The sequence below is a fragment of the Olea europaea genome, chromosome 6 (genome assembly GCF_002742605.1).
Source record: "Olea europaea var. sylvestris chromosome 6, O_europaea_v1, whole genome shotgun sequence".
Lineage (NCBI taxonomy): Eukaryota > Viridiplantae > Streptophyta > Magnoliopsida > Lamiales > Oleaceae > Olea > Olea europaea.
The window spans coordinates 27542557-27568629 of record NC_036242.1 but is presented as its reverse complement, the minus strand read 5'-3'; the positions used below and the strand labels follow the sequence as shown (position 1 = coordinate 27568629).

The window sequence follows — 26073 nt, the reverse complement described above, 5'->3', positions numbered from 1 at the left end:
GTTGGAGAGACGATGGAGAAACTGACTCCAATAGTTTGATCAGTTTGGAGTTTTATCAACTTATTAAACATGGTCGTGGGAGGTTTTACTTTATTTTAGGGCACCAATCTAAATTGTTATTTTTCAGAGTTACGAACCTAATTTTATCATTTCTCATTTATAATTATGAAGAATTAAAATAAAAAGAAAAAGAAAATCGAAGAGAGTATTGTTGGAGTCAAAAAAATTGAATAATTCTACTGTCACCATAGTAGCACATTCGCCTTCGCGCAACCTCAAAACCTAACACCAGCCAAACCCTAATTCTCATTGTCTCCTTCATTCTCCCGAAGTCCCCAGTCCTCAATTTCTACTCCAAAATGCCTCTCTAACCCTAAACTCTCTCTGCACGCTCTCATTTTTCATCTAAGTCCCTAAATTTGCTCTTTCTCGACAAACAATTCTCTCAGTCCACGACCATGTCAAACGACGGCGCATCGGCACCACTCGATCGACAACCCGACCAGACTTCACCCCCTCCATCTCAACCAGCACCCGGTAATGCGTCTGATGGGGCCGTATTACCCCACTCCAATGGTAACAGTACTAATGATAACGGTGGACAGCAAAATGGTTTCGCTAATAGGCTGAGGCTCAACCCAAACGCGAATCACAAGCCGGATAACTATGAAGACCTGAATTTGGATTTTAGCCCGTATCTTTTCAGCTCATTGGAGAGGTACCTTCCACCCAACCTGCTTCTCATGTCGCGTGATGTGAAGGTCACGTATATGCGTGATATCCTTCTCCGGTACTCCCCTGAAAGTGAGCGCATCCGGGTCAGTAAAGCTGTATTAAACTTGTATATGATCTGTGTATGAATTAGATGTTTTACCCGTCAGTTATTGAATTTTGTGGAAGGGCACACTGTCTAATGCCAGTGGGTGTGGGTCTATATATAACAATAATCATTTATGTTCTAAGTGTATATGAATTAAGAATTAGTGCATTGAATTATGAAAAAGCTACATTGTGAAATGCACGAGGTACTGCATTGGTCTTGGAGGTTTACATTGCCCGCCATGCTTGGATGTGTTGTGTATAGATAACTATAGACTGTATAAGTATCTAAAAAATTAAAAATGTGTTGCCCTCATTATGAAGGATGGGTGTCATGCAGGCTGGCCCCCACCTGCCTGTAGACTCCTTTACATAATTGTGTGAACGTGGAAATTTGGTGATGAGGTTTTAGAAATGGATATTTCTGGAGAAGCATAGGATAGCACAGTGGATAGTAATATAGTTCTAAACCAGTGTGTTGAGTGCACCAAGATACAGATGTTTGGTGCAGTTGTGATGCCTAAGTCAGAAAAGATGCACGCGTGTAAATTCTAGGTTTATGGTCATTAGATTTTGGAAGCAGATATCTGGATAAAATGTAAACTTTGAATCATGAGGTACCACGTGATGGCGGATTAGATGTGTGTATATGTGGGAATGGAAGAGTGACTTGTAGGGTTCTGCGCTTGGTGATCAGGTAATGTACTATTTTGGAGGGAGGCATGAGCTAGAGAGATCATTTGCTTCTCATAGTTGTCTACTCATTGGATGGCTCTCTACGTGGTGCAAGTTGTCGTGTGAGAGTTTATGCATTGACATGGGAAATGATGCGTTAAATTTTTTGGAATGATCAAGTTTAGGAGGCAGAAACTTGAATAAATGGCACAATAAGTGGCTATGGTTTATTATTTGTTAACAACGGCTTAATAGCTTTTTCCTTGTGCATATATATCATGTCACTTTATGGATACTTGTGCATGCATTAATCTGGGTATTAAGATGTTCAAGTCTTTCAAGGGAATGGTTAAAATTATGGTGCGTATAAAATATTGTACCTGAACTGGAAGTTCAGCTTAATGATTTATGTATGCATTTTACTGATTTTTGGCACGATGAAATCTTCTCTGACCTTACTTTTGGAACGGACAATTGGAGGAGTGACAGAGGCAAGGGGGAGTATGCTATTTTGTTTTATTTTGGTGGTCATGGGGATCTGTAAATTAGCCAAAACTAAGCCTAGAAATATTGTATGGCTTCAAGTTTATTTGAATGAATACATGCCACGTGTATGGAGGCAAGGTTCTTGTCGCGAAGAAAGATTGTGTGGCTTCATGTTTATTTGAATGAATACATGCACACGTGTATGGTGGCAAGGTTCTTGTTCTCTGTCTTTTATTATTATTTACTTTATATATTTATTTTTGGCCCGGGGGGAGGGGGTATGATTCTATAAATCTCGTGTTTGTCTTACGTGTTTAAGTTGAGTGGTGATTGAAGTAAGACAGATGCAGGAATAGAAATTGTTGTTTAGCTACGTGTCTGCCAGTGTAACTATTGAGAATTTACTACTGCTCTATTTTAACAGCTTCAGAAGCATAGAGAATACAGGCAGAAGATTATATCCAACTATCAGGTACATTTTATTTCTTAAATTGTTGCCTGATGGCAAGTATAATAATTCTAAATTAAATGAGTAAATTATGATCTATTTAAGGAATGTCTTGAAGCTTGATTTTTCAAGTTTCAAAGACATCGTGACGATGAAACACTATTGAACAAGAGGAAGAGGGGGAGAGAGAGAGAGAGAGAGAGAGAGAGAGTTATGAAATTCTTTTCATAAGAATTATGTAATAAACAAAAATGATATTTGAACTATAATGTCATGTATATGTTGAATATTAATTGATTGTTGTTGAAAAGTGTGCAGTGCTTCTATATTTATCGGTAAAATTATTCCCTACTTCTACTGCTACTAGGAAACTTCTACTGCTACTAGGAAACTAATGTAAGGGAACTAAAATAAATCCTAATCTAAAAGCAATTAGAAATCCTATTTTAAACAAGAAATAAGAATAAAAAGATAAACCTATTACAACTGGACATCTTATTATAATTATCTTACTTTTATCCTATTTATAAATAGGATTGTCTTTCATCAATCTCCCCCACATGAAAAAAACTCGTCCTGGAGTTTTGTTGAAAAAAAAAAAATTCTTGATAACTTGTGTGTTTTCGAACTTGGCTGGGGCTTGAGGAAATTCTTTAGCCACATGTCGTGTTCCATACTTGTTGGAGAAACTAACATTCATAGCAGTTAATGTTTCAAATTCTTGTCAGCTTGCTTCTCTATGAGCTCGCGATTCCTTTCAGGATTCAACGCAGTCAGCATTTGTGTGTTGTGAAGGGTTTCGTCGATCCCTAAATTTGTTTGAGTTTGTCGAGCCTCTATTTGTCTTCGACGGTTCGACTGCCACAGGACCATTGTCAATCATCGGATTAAGGCAATTTCTTTGCTCTGATACCAATTTTGGTGCAGAAGCGTTATGAAATTCTTGTAATAAGAATTATGTAATACATAAAAACGATATTTGAACAATCATGTCATGTATATATTGAATAATAATTGATTGTTGTTGAAAAGTGTACAATGCCTCTACATTTATATATTTGTAAGAAAAATTATTCCCCAATACTACTATTACTAGGAAACTAATATAAGGGAGCTAAAATAAATCGTATCCTAATCTAAAAGAAATTAGAGATCCTATTCTAAACAAGAAATAAGAATAAAAAGATAAACCTATTACAACTAGATATCTTATTATAATTATTAAACTTTTATCCTATTTACAATAGGATTGTCCAACATCAGAGAGATAATTTAGGGGAAGATTATCAAGTTTTATTTCATGTCAAAGTTGTAAGTATTACAATGCAAAAGTCCCCTTTATATAAGGTTTCAAACAACCTATTATAAGTACGAAACATTTAATAAAATCCTTGAGAATTTAAGAAAACACTAGAGAATCCATCAAATTTACGTAAGAAACAATTATTAAAATACGAGAGAATTTATTAAATATTAGAGAATCTAAAACTAAGTGATAGGTCGTTGACCTAGCGATCAATATCACACAGAAATGATTTTCGATAACACCATGCAAATCAGACAAGTGATATATTAGCACGACAACTCAAGCTGTGAAAGTCAAAAGAATTTTTCAAGATTACCGAGTCAATCAAGAAATGACTGGGGGACCAACCAGACCATCAAAGTCCCACAGTTCTAAGTGAACTCGCCTAGAAAGGTAATGAATGTCTTAAACATAGTCCTAGACTTGGGATACTTGTATTGAAAAGGGAAAAACACATTATTCTGGTGACAACCTAGGATCTTCGTGTAGCTAGAAGAGTTGATATAATAATTGTGCATGAAATAATTGTAAACTATCACTTAACATGCGCACAATAGAGGTTAAAAACTCTTAACAAAAGAATGATTTGATTTTTATTTTTTAGAGTTTTTTTAAAACAAAATGACTAGCCAAATGCTTGAACAAAATAAAGTTATCAAGATAGCAAAATGTCTACCCAAGCGGTTGATATGGAGCCAACCGTAGGCAAAATCATTACCTAAGCCTTCAGCTTTCCATGCGACTGCACCAGTGTGGCTCCTTGATTGGAATTGAGCAACAACAATACCTAACAGCTGTTTTTTTCTTCGATTTTCTTCTTTTTGTATTTTTTCATTTCAAACTAAGAACTAGTCTAATTCAAAATTCTGCTTAATGGTGAATAGTTCCGGCGATAAGAAAGTTATTTTTTAGTCGAAGGAACAGTATCTATGAACGATGTGTTTTTTTAGGTGGTTGCAAGTGAAAGTTGTTTGTGGAGGGTGACATTGACGTCTAGTGTATATGAGGTTGTGCGTGTGTGATTTGTTTATTGGTTTGACGGTGGATGCACTAATTTTTTTTGAACTTGAACATTTATCAAAACTTCGTGAATTTGTTTGGCCAACGGAATACAACTCTCTTTGATACTAAATTGATGAAGAAATACAATTCAACCAGAACAAGATTTTGAAAGAAAGGAAGAGAGAGGAGAAAGAGAAGAAGAGGGACGTTGGTTAAAATATTAGTTTTTAACTTATTTTAATTTAAAATAGTCTAAAGTAATTTTTTTTAAAACTTATTGCATCATATATAAATAATTAAATAATAAATAGAAATCAAACTTGACATTAAATTCATACATGTTTTTTGATAACACAAGTTCAAAAATTAAAGCGTGGGTAAAATGGTAAAAAAAAAAAAAAAATTAATTCAAGGCAAATTTTACATGTTGCTTTGTTAAAGAATAAAGCTGGAAAAAAAAAAGTAAATTAAATATATGCTACAAAAAGAAATTTTATGGTGCATTTAATGTTATTTGGTCCAACAATTTGAATTGAAAATCACATTGGTTTACATCCACAAACTTTTCATTTCCAGTCATGTTTCTTCATTTCCTTCTTTCTTCTTCCTCAGTCTTCTTCTTCCTCGATCTTCTTCTTCACAGTCACCAGCCACCATCTTCTTCACAGTCTGCATTTCTTCTTCCAGCCACATGTATTTTTTTCTCCGAGGCACTTCGACGATGTGTCGGAGACGTACCGATATTCGATACGTGTCGGACACCAATGCATTAATGCTAACAGTGTGTCCGTACTTCCATATTCTCTTTATATAAGGTTTCAAGGAACCTATTTGGAAACATTTAATAAAATCAGAATCTAACAAAATACTAGAAAATCCATCAAATTTGGGCAAGAATTAACTATTAAAATGCTAGAGAATCTAAAACTCTAATTACGTATACAATTTAGAAAGTCTTTCATATAATATATCTTCTAGGATCTTCATCATATCATCGCTTAATGGTACTCCAAGGATGAAGAATTGCTCAATGTCTGAGAATCTAAAACTCTAATTACATTTACAATTTAGGAAGTCTTTCATATAATATATCTTCTAGGATCTTCATCATATCATCGCTTAATGGTACTCCAAGGATGAAGAATTGCTCAATGTCTGGCCACCTATTGATTTTTCTTAACCTTCTACAGTGAAAAAACTTATCAGTGTAGAAAGGAATTTGAGTTTACAAGTTCTATGTTTGTATAAATCTATTTATGAGATATCTAGTACTCCTACCTTGATATGGTTGGAGGATATTCATGTACTTTTGGAAATGCTTCAATTATCAATTTTTTGTCAAAAGAGATCTGAGAGTATAAATTTGTAAAATTCTCATCTCCATGGCATGTATGATGCCATTGTTATCCTTTCACCACCCTATATTAATTTACCGGAACTCTCTCCTTTTTTCAACAAATAATTGCTGATTATTTGTAAACAATTTGTTGAACTTACATTTGCCTTTTCAGCGCCTACATAGGGAGCTTTACACCATGCATGTTACAACCTTCTTTGTTCCCTCCTTTCTGAAGGCAATCAATGAGAACACCGAACAAGGTTTGAGAAATATAATGTCAGAACCCACTCCTGGAATTTTTACATTTGAAATGCTTCAACCGCGTTTCTGCGAAATGTTGCTGACTGAGGTATTTTGTTACCTTCTCATCATCATTCAGCATTCAGACTTAATTCTTACTAGCAGTTTAGTTTTTATGTTTTCTTATCAGGTTCTGATTGCTTAGGTAGAAAATTTTGAGAAGTGGGTCCATGAGACGAAATTCAGAATCATGAGACCTAATACAATGAATAAGTATGGTGCCGTTCTTGACGATTTTGGTATGGAAACCATGCTTGATAAGTTCATGGAAGAATACATACGCCCGATATCTAAAGGTATCATTCCAATCCTAATGAATTAAGTATGATGAGTAGATATTGATTTCAATATAATCTTTGGATTGAACATCTTTTGCAGTTTTCTTTCCTGAAGTTGGTGGGTCAACACTTGATGCTCATCATGGTTTTGTGGTTGAGTATGGAATGGATAGAGATTTGGACCTAGGTAGGTGGCTATCTCTAAGCTAGCTTAATCCTCAACTCTTTTATTTTATTTATTTATTTAGTTTTTAATGGCATCTGTTGCCTGAATACTGTAAAACGTTACCTTGTTTAAATTTGTGACATGCAATTCTACATTGGTTAGAGAAATTCCAAGAGTTGTTTTTAAGGACTTGGTTGGCTACTTTGGTCTTAAGTGTTTTGTGCTAGTCCTTCAGGCTCCAACAAGCTGTCAAGGCATGCGGTCTAGCCAGGTTCATTTTTCTTGTTACCACAGTCACTTCTGTTGGATGAGTCTTGGCTTGTTATCTTACCTGCTTGTGGACCACAAGAATATTGTTCATTTGAGTGGGAAGTTTCTAATGGTACATGTCATATCAGTTAGATGGAACTTTTGAGAATGGTTTATCAAGACTATGTTAGCACTACTTGAGAAATCGAACTTGAGTTGGGAGTCGCACACTTAGCATGATTTTTTTGCTAATCTATTTATTGTTTGGTTCCGCTGAGTTCCTGTTATGAACACCTTAAAAGTTCTCGTGTAGGAATCTCAAGAGCTTCAGTTTTGTAGGTTTCCATGTGGATGACTCAGAAGTCACTTTAAATGTCTGCTTGGGAAAGCAATTTTCTGGTGGTGAACTGTTCTTCCGTGGTGTGCGTTGTGAAAAACATGTAAACACTGAAACCCAGTCAGAGGTAAGTGGTCTTTCCTGGAGTTACCTTTATTGGTGTACTTGGTACCTTTATGGATATTAATTTGTTTTCTTTCATAGACTGGTCTTACTGATATTGCATAAATTATAATTGAACTGTAAACACTTGAAAAGTAATCTTGATCGGTGAAAATTGCAGTTACCTTCTGTTATCCTGTTTTATGTAGCTCGCAATTGTGCAAAAAGAGCTGCAAAATGAGTTTTACAATCTGTCTTATTTCCAATTAGGTCGAATTTTTCTCCTTCTAGGATTTGCCTTGTGTTTTAATTGGACCAAGGAAACTGGTTGTTTGAACTACAATGTCTATTACTTTTCAAATAAAGTGTCTTAGAAATTACTCCTTGTGATACTTGGTTCTATTGGCACCCACTTATTGCTTGTTATAAGTTCTGATCCACCAGAGTATGGATTGGGAACTTCCTAAGTTCAGATTGCATTGGAGTTGAAGAAATTTTTAAAATATAAAAATGGAACACTAATGGTACATGTCATCTCAGTTAGATGGAACTTTTGAGAATGGTTTATCAAGACTATGTTAGCACTACTTGAGAAATCGAACTTGAGTTGGGAGTCGCACACTTAGCATGATTTTTTTGCTAATCTATTTATTGTTTGGTTCCGCTGAGTTCCTGTTATGAACACCTTAAAAGTTCTCGTGTAGGAATCTCAAGAGCTTCAGTTTTGTAGGTTTCCATGTGGATGACTCAGAAGTCACTTTAAATGTCTGCTTGGGAAAGCAATTTTCTGGTGGTGAACTGTTCTTCCGTGGTGTGCGTTGTGAAAAACATGTAAACACTGAAACCCAGTCAGAGGTAAGTGGTCTTTCCTGGAGTTACCTTTATTGGTGTACTTGGTACCTTTATGGATATTAATTTGTTTTCTTTCATAGACTGGTCTTACTGATATTGCATAAATTATAATTGAACTGTAAACACTTGAAAAGTAATCTTGATCGGTGAAAATTGCAGTTACCTTCTGTTATCCTGTTTTATGTAGCTCGCAATTGTGCAAAAAGAGCTGCAAAATGAGTTTTACAATCTGTCTTATTTCCAATTAGGTCGAACTTTTCTCCTTGTAGGATTTGCCTTGTGTTTTAATTGGACCAAGGAAACTGGTTGTTTGAACTACAATGTCTATTACTTTTCAAATAAAGTGTCTTAGAAATTACTCCTTGTGATACTTGGTTCTATTGGCACCCACTTATTGCTTGTTATAAGTTCTGATCCACCAGAGTATGGATTGGGAACTTCCTAAGTTCAGATTGCATTGGAGTTGAAGAAATTTTTAAAATATAAAAATGGAACAGTCAACCCGGTCTACGCATCTATTTAACATTGCATTTTAAATCAATTTTAAATTACACAACCTCAAGTTTGAAGTAGAAAGTTTGTGTGCCTAGAAGTCTAGCAGATTTATATCGGCGTTTGACGACTCAATTGGAATTCGTAATTGTATTTTTCATAGGAGATCTTTGATTACTCTCACGTCCCAGGACGAGCGGTTCTTCATCGCGGTCGCCATCGGCATGGTGCTAGAGCCACAACATCTGGAAATAGGATAAACTTATTGATTTGGTGCAGGAGGTAATTGACTCCCTAGCCTTTGCTCCTTTCTTCTGTCACTGGTTCAACATCTGAGAATCTTGGGTATTCTTCCCGATAAAATAAGAAAAATTGAGATAAGGAATTCTAATAATGTCATTGTGGTCTTGAGGAAAAAAAATGAAAATATGTTTACAGGAAAAGGAAATAATAAATATTGTCACTCCCACTCTAATCTTATCACTGACATCAGAACTGACTGATGCTGTGACTTCTTTCACAAAGAAAGTGGCAGTTGTTTTGGGTGGACTGCCTCCCGAATTTCTCTGATGGAGTTGAATCACTGATTCTGTAGACAACCAGCATCTATTTCAACTATATATTGTGTACTTACGCTGGTCTCATTTTAGCAATTTAATTGATTCTTAATTCAATCATGTTTTCCCATTATCAACCTTAACACTGACAATTCAGCTATGGAGGGCTTCCTTTCTTTTTATTATGTTAAGGATTTTATAACTGGGATTTCCTTCTGTGTAAAGGATTACAGATCATCTTTCTCCTTAATATTTCTGTAGAAAAAGCAGATTTTGCTTTACCTCTTTGAATGCCTTTTCGAGTATGTTTGCCTTGCATGCTACAAAAGTTGGAAGATGAGTCTTTTTTCTTTATCTGGATTTGTTCTATGATTGCGTTGGTTCGTCTTTCTCTCTTAGTTTCCATTTCATGCATCACGCATCTCTGATTTGATAAAAGAAGATGGAAAGAGAAATAAATTGAAGCAAGCCATAAATATCCTATTCCATTCGGTTTATGTAATTTTGTTGTTAGAAGCTTCAGGAATTTCGTAACCTATTGCATGCAGAGAATTGATTTTTCAACGTTTCCCCTCTTCTCCTAGCCACCTCTCATTACAAGGTCACTAGTGATTACTGGATTCCCATTACTGTTTAGCAATATCCACCCAGAGTCCACTAGAATGTCTAATCATGTATCATGATTTAAGTTGATATGCATACAAGTAATTACTTGCTGGACCACTTCTGCATAGGCACCGAAGTGTCACTAATTTTTATATTTATTGTAGTTGCATCTCTCCCATGGTTATGGCCTTTTGGGAATTAACTTTGTCTGTATATTCTTACATTTTTCATGTTATTTTGTTACTACTCCAGATGTTACTATATTCGTCTTCACAAAATTTAGTATCGATGTCTTCTTCCTGCAGTTCTGTATTCAGAGAGCTGAGGAAATATCAAAAGGATTTCTCCAGCTGGTGTGCGGAGTGCCAACGCGAGCAGAAAGAAAGGCAGCACCAATCTGTTTCTGCTGCCAAACTGGTAAAGATAAACTCTAGCTATCCCGATCTGAGGAAGTATCTTTAGCACTCCTATTCACCCTAATCTAAACCAACACCAATAATGGGCAATATTGGATTAAGTTTATCTCTCTCTTTCCCTCTCTCCCCTCCTCTCCCTCTCTCTTCTCTAGGACTTATTGTCTTTGGGATGTGTATTAGTTACCTAGTAAGAGTTCGTTGTCATTGCAATTATGATTTTCATACATTTTGGCTGAAGATGGCTCCATAGTGGGAATTAAAAATTTATATTCGCGAATACTTGTATTGTGCTAGTGTATTGGTGTAGCACAACAAAGAAGATAATGAACAATCGATAAGGACACCCTTAATTTGCCCGCATGCTTGTTCGAATCGATAATATGAACTGGAATAATGATCCAAAACTATGACGTTTAATTGATCGCAGAAAAACTGAGTTTTGATACCTACGGATGTGGTACTAAAAACAAGAAATTAGAAAAGGAAATAAGCAAAATTAAATGGAAAGGAAATAAATCAATCATTTTGTTCTAGCTCTAACACTAAATATCTTTAATTTAGTAGCAATGGTTTAAATCTATTCATCTTGCCCTTTAAATGATTCAGTCCCGTCGGCAATGATTCAGCAAAAGTAGCATTCAATTTATCCATGGACCTCTTAATTGACTCTTGTCAACTTTGGGTGTTCTGACCTAGCAAAAAATTCTTGTTCTACTTTTCCTATCGCATTATTTTCTCCTAGCCGAAGAAAATTCACTCTGGAATCCAAGTCGTTACTGTCAAGCAATGAGCTATTCCCACAATAAGGTACAATATGTTTGACATTAAAGGCATCTGAAGTTTTCATATGACTTAGGTATAGTTTGAGACAATGTGCTTCTAGGTTGACCCTTTTCTCTACTTCTACCAATCTAAATTTTATGTTGCTAACTTCCCACAATCATGCGCTAGCAAGTGATTGTTTCTTAACATGCCCAAATGAAACCCTCAGTTCAAACTCAACATGCCACCCACTCTCATCCTCATAGGATTTGCTTGCCAACTATATAAGAAACATTTTGGCCTGTTTCAATTTTCGTTCACGAAACCCGTGCTAACAAATAAAAATTTCCCTTAGTTGTAGTGCGAGTAGAGATGGCAATGGGGCGGGAGATTCCCCACTTAGTTGTAGTGGGGCGGAAAATTCTCCACATAATAATTAGACATTTCCCTTGGTTGTAGTGCGAGTAGGGATGGCAACGGGGCAGAAATTTTCCCACTTAGTTGTAGTAGGGCATGGGCGGGGCTAAGAAATTGGCCATATTGGGGTTGGGTCGGGACCGTGCCTGTATCCGTGGTCCTTGCCCCGCTCCTTACTAGCTTAAGCGAGGATGAGATAGGGAATGGGGTCCTCGCACGGAACTCGCCCCTTTGTCATTCCAAAGTGTTAAAAACTCCTGCATAATACTTACTAATAAAATCACTTTATTTACCTCAAAAACGAATTATAAGCATTCAAAAGTTTATCACATAGAGTTTTTCCATAGAGTCGCTAATTTTAACAGGCACAACAATTCTATTATTTTGTTAGAGGTCGATGGGGTTACTTATGAGGACCCGCAGGATATTGAGAATCAAATGGTGAGATTCTATCAAAATTTCTATCGAGAACAGTTTGACTGGAGGCCAAAGGTGAATGTAAAATCTACTAAAAAGTTTGATTTTAATCCTCTCTAAACCAGGGTTAATTATTGAGATTTTTAATATTGTAAATTATAGGGTTTAGGGTCACAAAGAAAAATGATCTAAATTCATTAACCTACGCCTTCGTCATTTATCTCTGTCTAAGAATGGCTAAGAAAAGTTCTCGAAGTTTAACTGAGAAAATATTTCGAAAAAGACGACAAAAAATATTATAGATTTTTTTTTTTTTTTTGTGTTTGAGTACGGCAGGTTTTTGAGAAGTTCTAATGCTACATTTATTGTGTTGATCCCCAAAAATTCGGGAGCAATTGACATTAAGGATTTTCGCTCTATTAGTTTAGTCAGCGGGACATACAAGATTATTGCGAAGATTATGGCGAATAGATTGAAGGAGGTGCTAGGAAAAGTGGTGACTAAGTGTCAAAATGCTTTTGTAAAAGGAAGGTAGATTTTGGATTCTGTGCTTATAACGAATGAATGCATTGACTCCAGATTATGTTTGGGGGTGCCATGGATGTTATGCAAGCTTGATATTCAGAAGGCATATGATCACGTGAACTGGGGGTTCCTTAAATACATGCTAAGGAGATGCAGCTTTGGGGAAAAGTAGTGTAAGTGGATTCAATTCTGTATCTCTATTGTTTCATTTTCAGTCTTGGTTAACGGCACTCCGAAGGGTTATTTTCGAAGCAGCAGAGGTTTGAGGCAAGAGGTTCCTTTGTCTCCATTGCTGTTTGTGATTGTTATGGAGGCATTCAGTAGGATGATTGAGAAAGCTGTGGGAGAAGGTTCGATAAGGGGTTTTACGGTTGGACACCTACAGGTCTCCCATTTGCTATTTGCAGATGATATGCTGTTCTATGTGTGCAGATAATGATACGCTGTTCTATGTGTGCAGATAATGAGCAATTCAGAAACTTGCGTCAACTACTTCTATGCTTTAAAGCGGTGTTGGGATTGAAGATTAATTTGGGAAAATTTGAGGCTATTCCAATAGGAGAGGTTGTAAATGTGGATGAGTTGGCCGATATATTGGGTTGTAGGGTTACGCAGTTGCCCATGTCATACCTTGGGCTTCCTTTAGGGGGCAAAGTTTAAATGTAAACATATTTGGAGTGGAATTGTCAAAAGGGTGGAAAAGGGGTTAGTGAGGTGGAAGCATATCTACCTTTCGAAAGGAGGCCGTCTTACCATCATAAAATCTACATTCTAATTTTCCAACTTATTTTTTGTCACCGTTTCCCATTTACAGTGACAAATAGATTAGAGATGATTCAAAGGGAGTTTCTTTGGGCAGAGTTAGGGGAAGAGAGGAAATTTCATCTGGTCAATTGGGGTGATTTGTTCTCCCGTAAGAATGGGGGGTCTTGGATTGAGGAGCCTTATTCTGTTTAACAAGGCTTTATTGGGCAAATAGTTGTGGCGATTTGGAGTGGAGAGAGAGTTTTTGGAGAGAAATCATAGGAGTGAAGTATGGTGTGATGGAAGGGGGTTGGTGCTCAATCGAGGGTTATGGATCTTATGGGGTGAGGCTGTGGAAGTATATCTGAAGAGGATGGAACAAATTTCGAGATGAATTGACTTATGTGGTGGGAATGGCAACAGTATCAGATTTTGGGATGATCGTTGGTGTGGAGATCATCCTCTGAAGGCACGATTTTCTTCTTTGCAACGCATTGCCTTGGAATCGTCCACTATGATGAATGATGTAATAGCCATACATAATGGAAGTTATAGCTGGAATATTGCTTTTAAGAGGGGACTCCAAGATTGGGAATTGAATGATTATGCACTGTTTTTTACTTCCTTGCACGAGACGCATATTTAGGTAGGAGAGTATGATCATAGCAGGTGGAGGTTGGAATGGGATGATATTTTTTCAGTTTGCTCTTATTTTAGATCCATATTCGGCTTGATGGAGAGTTCATTTCCTGGAAGATAGTGTGGCAATGTAAATTGCCTCCATGGGTTGCTTTCTTATTATGGACGGTTGTAATGGGGCAGGCGTTAACGGTGGACATTCTTCGAAGAAAAGGTTTTTGTGTTACTGAGTGGTTATATGTGTAAAAGAGATGGGGAAACGATTGACCATTTGTTCATCTATTGTGATGGTGTTCGATGGATGTGGAACAGTATTCTTGTTTCTTAACATTTGGATTGAGCGATGCTTAGGCGTATAGAAGATGTGTTGCGGGCATAGAAGAGAAAATTTCGAGATAAAAATAGGAGGCTTGTGTGGAGTCTTATTCCGGGATGTATTGTATGGTGTGTGTGGAGAGAAAGTAACACCCGCTGTTTTGAAGACCAAACAAGAACAATAAAACAGATTAGAGAATTGTTTTATATGACTCTGTATCCTTGGTTCAATGCTACGGCCACTAATCATATAGAAGGGCTGCTTAACTTTGTCTTTTCTTTCTTATTTATTTTGATAATATACCCCCAATGTATTATCCTAATGATTAATAAAATTATATGATTACTTATCAACCAAAAAATTAAAAAAATAAAAAAATCTATCACATACGTTAAGCTATTAAAGAATTTAATGAGCGGCAGCATATCTACAACTTTCTTATTTTTTTAACCAAGCTAATTTATAAGTTTTACGTTATCATTCAGTAGAGAGACAACATTTGCACCATCTCTTCGGGGATGGTATTCACTAAATTCTCCGAGTTTTGAACGGGCAAACCTTCCCTCTATGTTACAAGTTGGTTGGAAAATGGTGTTGCGTTAAGTGTTGGCTTCATTACTTTTATGGGTGAGACATGAGCGACGCATCAAGGATCCATCTGACTTCCCAACTCATTCTTCCGGTGGGACCTCATCTTTCCAACATCAGATAACGGTGCTCTTTCATATTCTTCTCTTTCCACTTTGTCAACAAATAATGCCCTCTTAGAACAAATCTATGCCAACTCTCTACAGGTAAAGCAGTGAGGTCCACCCATGTGTATCCCGCCTCACCATTGGTTGTCCTATTGCTTGTTGGATGATTTGCTTCTCGAGTTGTATGGTCCTTTGGTGCGACTCTAAAATAGAAATAAGTGTTTTACCTTAACATGTATCTTTAATGTTGTTAGAGCCAATAGTTGGAAACCTCTAATGAAATATATGTCAACATATTGCACCCTATGCCTCAAGTTATGTGCTAGTCATTGAAATGAAGGCATTTTTTAGGTGATTCTTCATCTCTGTCCATGATTCAATCTTAGGTTCATCGCTCCGTGCACTGACGAAATTTAGCTAGTCAAGGAAGTCATTAGCGGCTAGGCTATCGTGAAACTTTGGTAAGTCCAATTTCAGCCCCAACTCCAATTGCCTTTCGTCACTGTAAGCCTTGTTAATTACATTCGGCAAACGGATTTACATACCTTTCTAAGATGAAGAATTTCCTCCATGGAGTGTAACTGGTCAAGGAAATCATGTGCGTCTAGGCTAGCATGAAACTTAGGTAGGTCCAATTTCAGCCTCTCACGTCTTTCATCATTGTGATGATCGGGGTCTTGCACTCACTCTCTTTACGACCAAGATCAGGAGCTGAGTTGAGAAAGAGGGCTAGGCCCCGAGAGGGCTTTCTGGGGAGGGTGGATTATAGAGCTAGAGGCAAATCGAAGGTTTGTCTTTGGCAAACATGTTTTCGTGACTTTGTCCACTTCAATTTCACTATCCGTGCTAGGGTCGGAAGGTAACTCACGTGAACCCCTAGTGTTGCGCCCATCTTGTATCGCGGTTGTGCCATCCTCTGCGCATTCATTCGAATTACCGTGTGCGAACCCCACCCTGTGCTTCGTGCTCACAAAGCCCACCCATTGTGCCCAAGCTACCTAATATTAGGCGAGTTGCATGGAAACAAAATGCGACATGACGTGTGGAAATGTTACTCTTGTAAAAGGTGGGAATAAATAATACAGGGAAACAATATATAAAAAATTATTAATTTATTTTGTTAAATTCGATGTGTAACTTTACAAAACTTTCATATTAATTAAAAATGATGAAAATACCATAGTCGTATAATCTAATTCAACGGGTAAACGAGTTCTCGAATTAAATTTCCTTTAAATACATCACTGATATCAATATCTATAACAAATCACCATCCTCTGTGCATAATATGGCCTCCATTTTTTGGTTGGAGCATGTAATTAAGTTTTTCTTTGGTTAAAGTTTTCGAATGTTTTCATCCAGAGTTTCCCTCAGGTTTCTGAATTTCAGCCGGAAACAATTTTTGTAGTTTCCAAAATGTTAATAGTTTCTGTTTTTGAAACGTGTCAAGAACGGAAACTATAGAGGTTTTTGTACCATCCTAACTTGGGCCATTAGCATGAACATTTGATGCGCCAAGAGATCCATCTATTATCCAATCTGAGTCAACTCTTCCCAATGTCAAACTTCCTCAACATAGGCATACTCTTGGTGCCATCCCTTGGAGAAAACTTCTCTCTACCAATATGGTGTAGCGCTACAAATAAGATAATGAACTATCAATAATGAAACTGTTGATTCCCGCAAATGCCGGTTCAATTCAATAATATGAAATGGAATAACAATCCATGGCAAAGATGTTTGATTAATTGCAGAAAAATGGGTGCTGATATGTTATGATGTGGAACTTGAAGCAAGAAGGTAATAAATGAATTAAGCTAGATTTATTAAGGGGAAAGATAAAAAGAAGCTAGAAAGGAAATAAAGCTATCATCTTTGATCCCGCACTAATTTCAGCATCTTTAATTTAGCAGTATTCCACCAGACCTATAATTGATTCAATCCAGCAGGAATGAATCACCAATTTATTTGTTTCAGCAACTGCAACATTCAATTTAGCAAAAGATTCCTTAATTGCTCTTGTTGGTTTTGGGTGTTCCCACCTATTTAATTCTCGTTCTGCTTTGCTGATCGCATCATGTCGACTTGGGTTTTGAGGTTTAGAAGGATTAATTCATGAGTTGCGGGTGAATTAGGACAGTGGATCCTTGATTTTGAGCTAGGTTAATGTTGTAAAATGGGAATAGGCTATTGTTTTCACCCAAAGAATATGGAAAAAAGCCCTGTATCAGAACATGGTTCACTAATTTTGACAGGTTCTGTTGGCGGAAAGGTGCTGACCTCTGAATCTCTGATGCTCAGACTCTTTAAAATAGTCGGAGTACCCGTGTTGAACAAAACAAGACATGAGTATGAGTATGGAATGTGTTAGATCCTCCAAATTTCAACCGGACACTTCGTCGTTTTTGCTTCTTCTATCTTCTTTCTTTTTTCTCTCTTTTCCTTTACTTTCTCTTTTCTTCTTTCCCGTTTTCGCTCTCTATAAATTTAACGTCGCCCTCGAGAGGGTGGAGAAGGACGGCGGCGCTAGGTTCTTCCTTCTTTTCCTTCTTTCTTTTTTCTTTCCATTTTCTTCTCTCTTTTTTCCTTTTTTCTCTCTCTGTAATGGTGGTTCAGGGTTTCGTTTGAATAAATGGGTTCCATATAGTGATACTTAGTAGTCCACTAAGTCCAAATTGTAATCAAATTCCTCATTTTATATTTTATAGAACATTTAGTAATTTTCATGATTGAAAGCCAAACTTCAAATTTCTGTTTTATTTGTCTTAACCCCTTATTCAATACTTATTTTTTTCTTTGTTAATAATTTATTTTGGTCTATTCAAAATGACATTTTGGATTAGTAAAAAATTGAAGTTTGAAAGAAGTACATATGCATTCGTGTCCAAAATTTGGACTATTTTTAGCTATGTTTCTGTATCCTACATTTTAGAAAATAAAAGATCCGACACTTAAATACGTATCCGTACCCGATACCCTTGCCTGAGTCCGAGCATCAGCTGCTTTCCAAGTGCACCCTCCCCCCTTCCAGCATATTGTAATTTGTCCTTTGCTTTGAAATGAACAATGAGGAGCATTGAGATGTAGTTGAACCACTCAGGTGGATTTTGAGAAGTTTTATAAAATTTGTTTGTTTTTTCAGGAACTGCTGAGAAGAGGAGAAACTGCTACCTGAGCTATTTAGTTTGTTTCTGCATTTCTTGATCTGTAATATATTTTGACTCTTATCCTTGAAGACACGACCTTGGTCATTTTGCATAGTATGTGAAGATTGAAGGTGTAGAGTGTTTCCTCTATTTCAGTATAGATGTACATTCAAATTAAGTAGGTGAAAGGTTGTCTGAATCGATGAGCTTAAACATGAGTTAACATCAAGTGATGGTGTAACCATTTTTTCAATATAAGATATTTCTCCAGTTCTTGTATAATGTTGCTCCTTGCAGAGAGAAGCTGTTTTTCTCATCTCATTTCTTTAGCCTCTCAGGTTGGATACTTCTTTTGGATGACTGAAGCAGTAGTTGTACCAATTTTGGATGTCATACTTTGAACTTCATCTTTTAATTATTCTTCTTCTTATCTTTTGTCCAGCGAATATGAGTAGACCCAGAAATTAAGGAACTCATTAAATTTTTAGACCACCATGAACAACTTAATTTTTTCACGTTTTAGAACATGTTATCAGTTCAGTTTCGTAATAGAGGGCTGGAAAGGGAGAAATGTTATAGGAATTGTGGTAAAAAAATCCGTGCAATGTTAAAAGGCCAACTTCAGATCAGTTATTGGACTTTCATGTGTTCTTGCCTTGATTTAGATCCCTGTTAGTGGCCCCTGTTGAGTAGCATTAGTGTTGATGAATATGACAAATGTGCAGGGAAGAGAAATTTGTGTTAAGAAAAAAGTGGCGGAACTAATTTAATGAATCTCCTATTACTACAAGTCTATTTATGTTTTCAAGTCATCGTGATGACTCATTTAGAAAGTTGCATTAGATATGATGCTGTTAAACTTATAGCTTGTTTGGTAGAGATTTTGAGAATTGATTTTTTGACCGTTAGAGATAAAGTAGATCTTGCCTGTGAAAGAAGAATTCAAAAATAACGGTTGGAATATTGAAATAAAGGTCAAAAAATTGATTTTATTGACTTAAAATTTAAACCAAACAAGTACTTATTGTCAATCCAACGTGCCATACCAAACCTGTCGCAGGTTTTAGTGTCAACTCAATGGGACATACCAAACCTGTCAATTCAGTGTCTATTTATGAATGTTATTAAAATTGTTGAAATAAATGTCCTATATCGCCAGGGGCAATTAAATAAAGGTAATCACAGGTGTGATAAATAAAACCATTCGTCAAATATATTATAGCAATACAATGCTCTATCAAGGGCATATTGAAGAATTTTATTGTACAGGGAAGTACCACAAATTCATTTGAAATCTAATGACCGTGAACTTACACTATTTGTTTGCAGTACAACTCCAACAGATTTTGAAGAGGCAAGCCAAGATAAAACTCGAGGTACTTGAATATCGTTATTCAGTGGGCTGGACTTCCTAGATGCATGAAACACAAATGTGAATCATAGAACCGCCACCTACCCAGTTGGTTTCCTCTTTCTCCCTAGAAGAGGGGCTATCTGGAGTCGAGGTCCACCCATCCGCCACTTTTTAAATGCAGCTATTGAAGATTGACCAGCCTCGTACACTTCAAAATAAATAACCATGAAATATTTACTGTGAAGAACGGAGATCTGTAAAAAAATTGGATATATAATACACACAAGCATCATTTACTGGTTCTACAAACTTACATTTAGCTTCTTCATTGGTTAGAAGTGTCAAGTACTTGGGAGCCACGGCCAGTGTCAAGTTGTGGGCCTTGATCAAGACTTCCTTGTATCTGATCCGAAATGCAACGAGAAGGAACGGCCCTATGGTTTTGTCACCGATACTGTTCATTAAAAAAATACAAGCTAAATGTTAACTCTATAATTATTTATCTAAAACAATTTCAATTAAGATGCTTATAAATCATTCATATCCAGAATTGTAGAATGGAAAAGGATCGAGGAAAGAAAGCAATCCCAAAAGATTCGGTTCCCCTTATTCTAAATGCTTCATGCTACTGCCATGCATCTCCAAGAAATTTTACATCCGGACTATCGCATAATGCTATATATACTGTGAGACAAACACATTAGGGGATGGTGCAAACACAGCAATTTCTTCATGAAAAGCAAACAATTGTCTACACTACGACAATATAATAAACTCTGCAAATGCGCATTACCATGACAACAGGTAACACAAACAAAAGGAGTTAGTTTCTGCTTGCATCATGACAGAAGCGTCAGCTTTTAGGACCAACGAGCTTGTGAAAGCATTTAGCTTGTAGGAATTAAATATATATTTAAATGAAATATTCCAAGCAAACAAGGATGGAGTCTAGTTGGGCAGGACAATATAAGAGGAGATTACATGAGAATATGGCACACTCTTCTTGATTCCAAAAACGATCAAAAGACATTTGCTATTAGTTTTGTATCTGGTTCCATTTGCTGAACATGCCATACTCCTACCACCACAAAATGGGTAATAATAAAGTTTCACCAATCTCTTATGTACTATTATTTAACCCTAAGCAGCCTATGTCACTTTGCGTTACAAGGGCAACCAGTGTTATAAGCAGATATTTTCATTTGTCCTGCATTCATTATCAATCTAATTTTTTTTCTATCATGTGCAGGCAAACAAAGACAAAACAAATTAAACAGGATTAGCTTAATCATAATGCATTTATTGCATAAGCAAGATCCAATCTCAAATTTGATTCTATGTTGAATATTCCTTCTTAATGATACCACTGGGTCATACAAAACTGATGAGCAGCCCATGATTACAGTATACCTATAAACCTTGAGATCCGACATGAATTCAGATCCTGAAAGCATTGCTATGAATTTTAGCTGATATTTTAAATTGAAATATGTCCAATTCAACTACAGAACAAAGAATCTAACAAAAGTTGAGTAGTGCTGAGCCAGGAGATCTTCCTTTGGATCATTACAACGCACTAAGGCCAAAGGGTAATTGCAACAATAGATGATCAAATTTGGTGGCTCTATAATTTTTCTGAACTAAGATGTACTGAACTAGTTCTCTCTCAGTAACAAAGTTTTATTCAGATGAAGCATTAGATGCAGTCATGCAGCTACATTCATACTAATTTATGTCCCTGGAAACATGCTAATGATACTTATAATGCCAAATATTACATGGTTTTGAATATTTATATGCAATTGCTGAACAAGAGAGAATTTTCCATACAAGGTTTATGTTACTGAATTTGGTTCTTTTCCCCTTTTGTTGTGTGTCAGGGTGGATATTTTTGCACGCTATCAAGTGACCTGACGGAAAACCCTAGAGTAGATCGAATGCCTACAGGATACACCCAGGCATTCAAGACACCAAAGTTAAAGAAACTCACAGTGGTGCAATCTTGCATCCTAATTCATAAAAGTATGGACATCTACTTCTTAGATCCACGTGTGCAGCATCAGCCCCAATTTCCTCCCGTGTTTTGGATCTGGAAAAATGAAACATAAGAAAATAATCAATTTCATATTGCAAGAAACAGATATAGAAGGAAATAAACTAGTGAACCAGTAATTTTACCATGAGATGTAGTACAATAGTAAAATTCAAAGTAAGTAAGCTCGGTGCTCACACATTGATCTTGTTAAACAGGGTAGAAAGTCACGATAGTTCTTTTGTGCAGAATGAAAAGTAAACCATCAAGCCCCTTTTGCCTCCCAGTATACGATGGAATCATGGTCAACGTGTACAATAAAGTAGCAAACCAAAAACAGCCCCTGAATTTTCACCTAATTATTGCAATAAAGATGTGCAAGTTGGGTTATTGAGTTTCCTGAGGCAAATTCTAAAAACCATTTCATTAAGGCTCCATTTAGGATCTTAAATTCAAAGAAACTACACAGGAAAATCACTTAAAAACAAATTTACCATATGCCTCACCCACTTCAGTAAAATTTTGAATTGAAGGCATTGCAATGAAAGTTTTTCAATGTGTAGAGGAAGTTAGGTGTATTCTAAAATTAATTAATTTCAATTGTTTACTTTTTCATTTTTCTTCTTGCTTCCTATGTAATGCAATAAGATAATATTCTCTTCACAATCCTTCTGATTTCTGTAGAATAGGTTTAGGGTATTTTGCATATACATAGATGGGTCATCAAGTCAGTACTTTATTCAGTTTATTCATGAAAAAAAAGGGCATAGAAATATAAGATACAGCTAATATAGTATTACTCTTTGTCAAAACATGGTGGGACCATAATGGAGACAAGTTGCCTCAAATACAACTCACAAACCAGCCAGAAGGGCAGTTCTACTTTTGATCCAGCTTCCACCTGAAGTGGGTAAAAGGGCCATGAATTAGCCAATGAATACTACTTGAAGTCTTTAAAATAATAATAAAAAACTAAAAGAATAGCCTACTTTCTACCAGCTTAGATTGAGATTTGAAGAGGTAACGTGACACAACCTCTCCCGGACAATGAAAGATTTGTAAATGTACCTTATTTGTATCATCACTAGAGTCAAAAAGCCCAACCCCATTTGCAGCATGTTGAAACACAGCTGGAACAAGCTAACATAACAGTAAAATACAAAAATCAGCAGTAACTCTCAACTATAAATTATATAGACATGCTTCTATTCAAGAATTTTCACCTCCTCTTCTGCCAATATGTCATCAATGTTATAATATTTTGCCATTCTGAGTGGAAACTTGAGCTTAGAATCTATCAACTATACCAGTTTGCCAATCCTGCAATTTGTTGACAGCTGAAAAAATATAACTGAACTGTAAAATGCAAGTGTATAGCACATTCAATTTCCGAGCTTTAAGAAATGCATGCATGAACTTAGGTAAGCACATATTATTAATATTCTTGCATGTATGTGTGTACACAATCTAAACTTGTTAACAGACCAAAACTAATCTCAGTGTGTAAAGCAATATAACAAGAATTTATCTTGGAAAAAGAGAGAGAGAGAGAGAGAGAGAGAGGAGGAAATAAGCATACGTTAATAACACATTATACATACACTCGTAAAAAAGAGAGAATAACCTCACAAACACAAAAAGGGAAAGAGCACAGAGCCCTTTGAGAATAACCTTAAATTATAAAATTAGACTTGACACTTTCGAGCGAAAGAGACCGCATGTGCATAAACATAAAAATTGAAAAGAAAAAACTCACATACAGATGGATGGGTGGAGCCAGAAATTGAGTCCAATAGGAGCATGACCTTACTACGAATATTCAATGTGAATTTAAAGTCTTTTTTTTCAATAGAAAGTGGAGATATTCGTCTTGAATATCTCTCCATAACTTTTTCACATTGAATTATCACATTTGATGTGCACAAAAGTTGTATCCCAGTCTCGAGCCTTCACGCACAGCCTGAGGTGTTTACCCTGAGCATACATCTTCCCCAAAACCCTCATAAATGTGGTCGGGCTTGTCCCCTAAGGTCAGGCTGGTATGATCGAGCCCTATTAAGGTTGGGCCCACATAATCAAAATATTACTCTTCATGCCCTTATCTCTTACCTTTTAATGTTTTAGTCCTTCCATAACTCAAATGCTCTACATCCATCCTTATCCAAATATCTAACCTATTGCAGTCCAAGTCAAACTTCATGAGGTAATTGTAGTATAACTCAAATCACTCTATATGATAAGAATAAGGACTATTGGTGGTTGAATCTGTAGAATACTGGTTTATTAGGAATTAATTTAGTATGATTGATGTACCTTATATAGTTATTTCCTTAGTTAGGTAAAGATATTAGCTTTCCTTAGGGGATTGTATTTCCATATTCATATGTATTTAGTTGTATAACGGTATGTTCATAGGGATGAAATAATACAATACACACAAAAATTATTGTGTAATTCCTCAGTTTTTACATGGTATCAGAGCTAGGCGTCAATTATCCTAACACTCAAAGAGTCATACTCAGATGGAGAAAATGCATCACAAATCTTTGAGATTAAGACTCGATGGGGGCAAACTAAACAAGGAGAAAAAGAAGTCACAGATTATCAGGGGCGGAGCCAGGATTGGCGTTCAGTGCGGGCACAATTTTGTCCACGCCGAACATTGAGTTTTTAATCATCGATGTAATGATGATAAAAATATAAAACAATATTACGAAAATACTTAAAATGACCTTCAAAGCTACCTGGCCCTCCCGCCGTCCATAATAGGAAATTCAATCAATAGAAATCGTATTCATTTTCTTTGAAAGAATCTCTTCATTCCATCTCTGTATTTAAACATTATAGCTATTAAGATTTAAGAATGTTTTCAATTCACAGTGCAATGCAAATAGCAATAATTACTGGAAAGTCTGGAATCAATTCACAGAGTAAGCAATTAGCAACTCACAGTTACAGAATTACAAAATGCTTTCATAGTCACAGAGAGGTAGCTTTAGCATTTAGCAATGTGGAATGGAAGCAGGCTTCAGTCACAGAGAGAGAGTAAGCAAACTCACAGTCACAGAGTACATCGAGACTTGAGCAGGCTTCAGGATTCACCGAATCAGGCTCGAGGGCTTCACAGGCCTGGAACTTCTAGGTCTAATTTCAAGAGCAATTCAAAAGTAATTCAATAACAATTCAAGACTTCAAGCAATTCAAAAGTAATTTCATATGTTAAAAAGAAAAAATTACAACAGTATACAAAACACAAAGCAAAATAAGTAACTAACAGAAAAACAGTTAAGAACTTGAGTGCGGTTTAGGAATCAGAATCAAGCGGCTTCACCTTCTTCTTCTGCCGTCGAATCGTTGGTGGAAATGTAGATTCGAAGAACTGCTGCCGGCTGCCCGGCTCGAAGGTGCTGCGTCTAGGGCTCGAACGTCGGAGGCCGGTGGAAATGTGGAATCTTCCCTGAGCGGCAGATCGAGAAGTACAAAGTCGAGGTCGGCGGAGACGGGAGAGTGTAAGTGGAACTTGTGAAGAATGAATTTTGAATATTGAATGGGTTGAAAAATCGGGTTGGAATGAAATGTATTGGAAATTTGGGCTTCTTCACTTTTGGTTTTGGGCATTATCAACGTGTGGGCTCTAGCTTGATAAAAAAAGAGAAAATTACACCTAGACTTGTTTTAAAACTTACATTTCATTGGTCAGATTTTAAGTTTAACCTTTCATAAATCATGTTATAATTTTTTTTTTTTTACATTTATTAATAAATATACTAGTAATAACCACTCATTAATTAAAATTACATATCATTTTATTTTCTCTCCCTACTCATACATTTTCTCTCACTACTTACACACACTCGTAAATCAGATTTGACAATGGTGGGAGGCAATAGCGTGGTGGTTGCTTGCAGCGTTGCAGAGGAGAAATAGTGTGATTGGTTGAGCTCTAGTGTTTCGGAGGGTAGAGAGGCCAGATTTTTAGCCGCCGCCAACTCTGATCACCACTGCAGTTAAATATGTGTGTATTGATGCAAGATAACGACGGTGCAGGAAGAGGAGAAGTCAGTCGACCACAATTTAGGAAGGGATCTACGCCAACTGTGTGGAGACAGGCGAGTATAGATAGTCTGGTGATAGATGCTTTGAACTGATGAAAGTTTAGTAAATCGGAGGAAACGAGCGGGTAAAATTGTGGTTGCCGAAATCTCGTGAGAAAAGGTTGTTGAATGACAGGATCTCAAGTTTGGTAAAATTTTTGAGTAATGGCTCATCTAAAGAATCAACCGTCAACATCTCCATGGTGGAGCCTCCTTCTCAATGTCCGGGATGTCATGAATTAGAAATTACCAAATTCCCTAAACCTATGTCGTACAATCACAAAAACAATAAAAAAAAAAAGTGATAATACAATTAACTGTAAATCTGCAAACAAAATCACAAAATGTATAATCTAGAAATTAAATTCTGGAAAATAGAATACAAATTCACGACTTACCTGAAATAGATGCAGCAAATTGAAAATTTGGAAACTAATAAATAAATCCTGAGTAAACCCTATTCTTTTGTAACTTGGGTTTTTTTTTTCTTTTTCCTTTTTTT

At 36.3% G+C, this 26073-nt stretch overlaps 2 protein-coding genes across 4 annotated transcripts; one reads left to right on the top strand and one right to left on the bottom strand.

Moving 5' to 3' along the window:
* Positions 1 to 227: 227 nt before the first annotated feature.
* Positions 228 to 18412, top strand: LOC111396321 (uncharacterized PKHD-type hydroxylase At1g22950-like). Of its 2 annotated transcripts, XR_002702982.1 has the most exons (10): positions 228 to 818; positions 2405 to 2452; positions 6248 to 6424; positions 6521 to 6671; positions 6754 to 6840; positions 7408 to 7532; positions 9015 to 9133; positions 10320 to 10431; positions 15332 to 15406; positions 18088 to 18200. XR_002702982.1 is itself a non-coding variant. In XM_023022729.1 (9 exons), the coding sequence occupies exons 1-9, from the start codon at positions 459 to 461 to the stop codon at positions 18118 to 18120; spliced, it is 1212 nt and encodes a 403-aa protein (XP_022878497.1). In that variant the 5' UTR covers positions 229 to 458; the 3' UTR covers positions 18121 to 18412. The 2 variants fall into 2 exon arrangements, 1 of the variants encoding a protein (XP_022878497.1); XM_023022729.1 differs by lacking the exon at positions 15332 to 15406 and having other exon boundaries at positions 229 to 818; positions 18088 to 18412.
* Positions 18413 to 19221: 809 nt separating this feature from the next.
* Positions 19222 to 25054, bottom strand: LOC111396320 (probable DNA replication complex GINS protein PSF3). Of its 2 annotated transcripts, none has more exons than XM_023022728.1 (8): positions 24809 to 25054; positions 24537 to 24621; positions 22701 to 22814; positions 22546 to 22617; positions 22278 to 22378; positions 21436 to 21534; positions 19760 to 19899; positions 19222 to 19653 (listed from the first exon to the last, which is right to left on the bottom strand). In XM_023022728.1, exons 3-8 carry the CDS (start codon positions 22743 to 22745, stop codon positions 19544 to 19546), a joined length of 567 nt encoding a protein of 188 aa, XP_022878496.1. In that variant the 5' UTR covers positions 22746 to 22814; positions 24537 to 24621; positions 24809 to 25054; the 3' UTR covers positions 19222 to 19543. The 2 variants fall into 2 exon arrangements, with proteins under 2 accessions (XP_022878496.1, XP_022878495.1); XM_023022727.1 differs by having other exon boundaries at positions 22701 to 22797.
* Positions 25055 to 26073: the final 1019 nt, after the last annotated feature.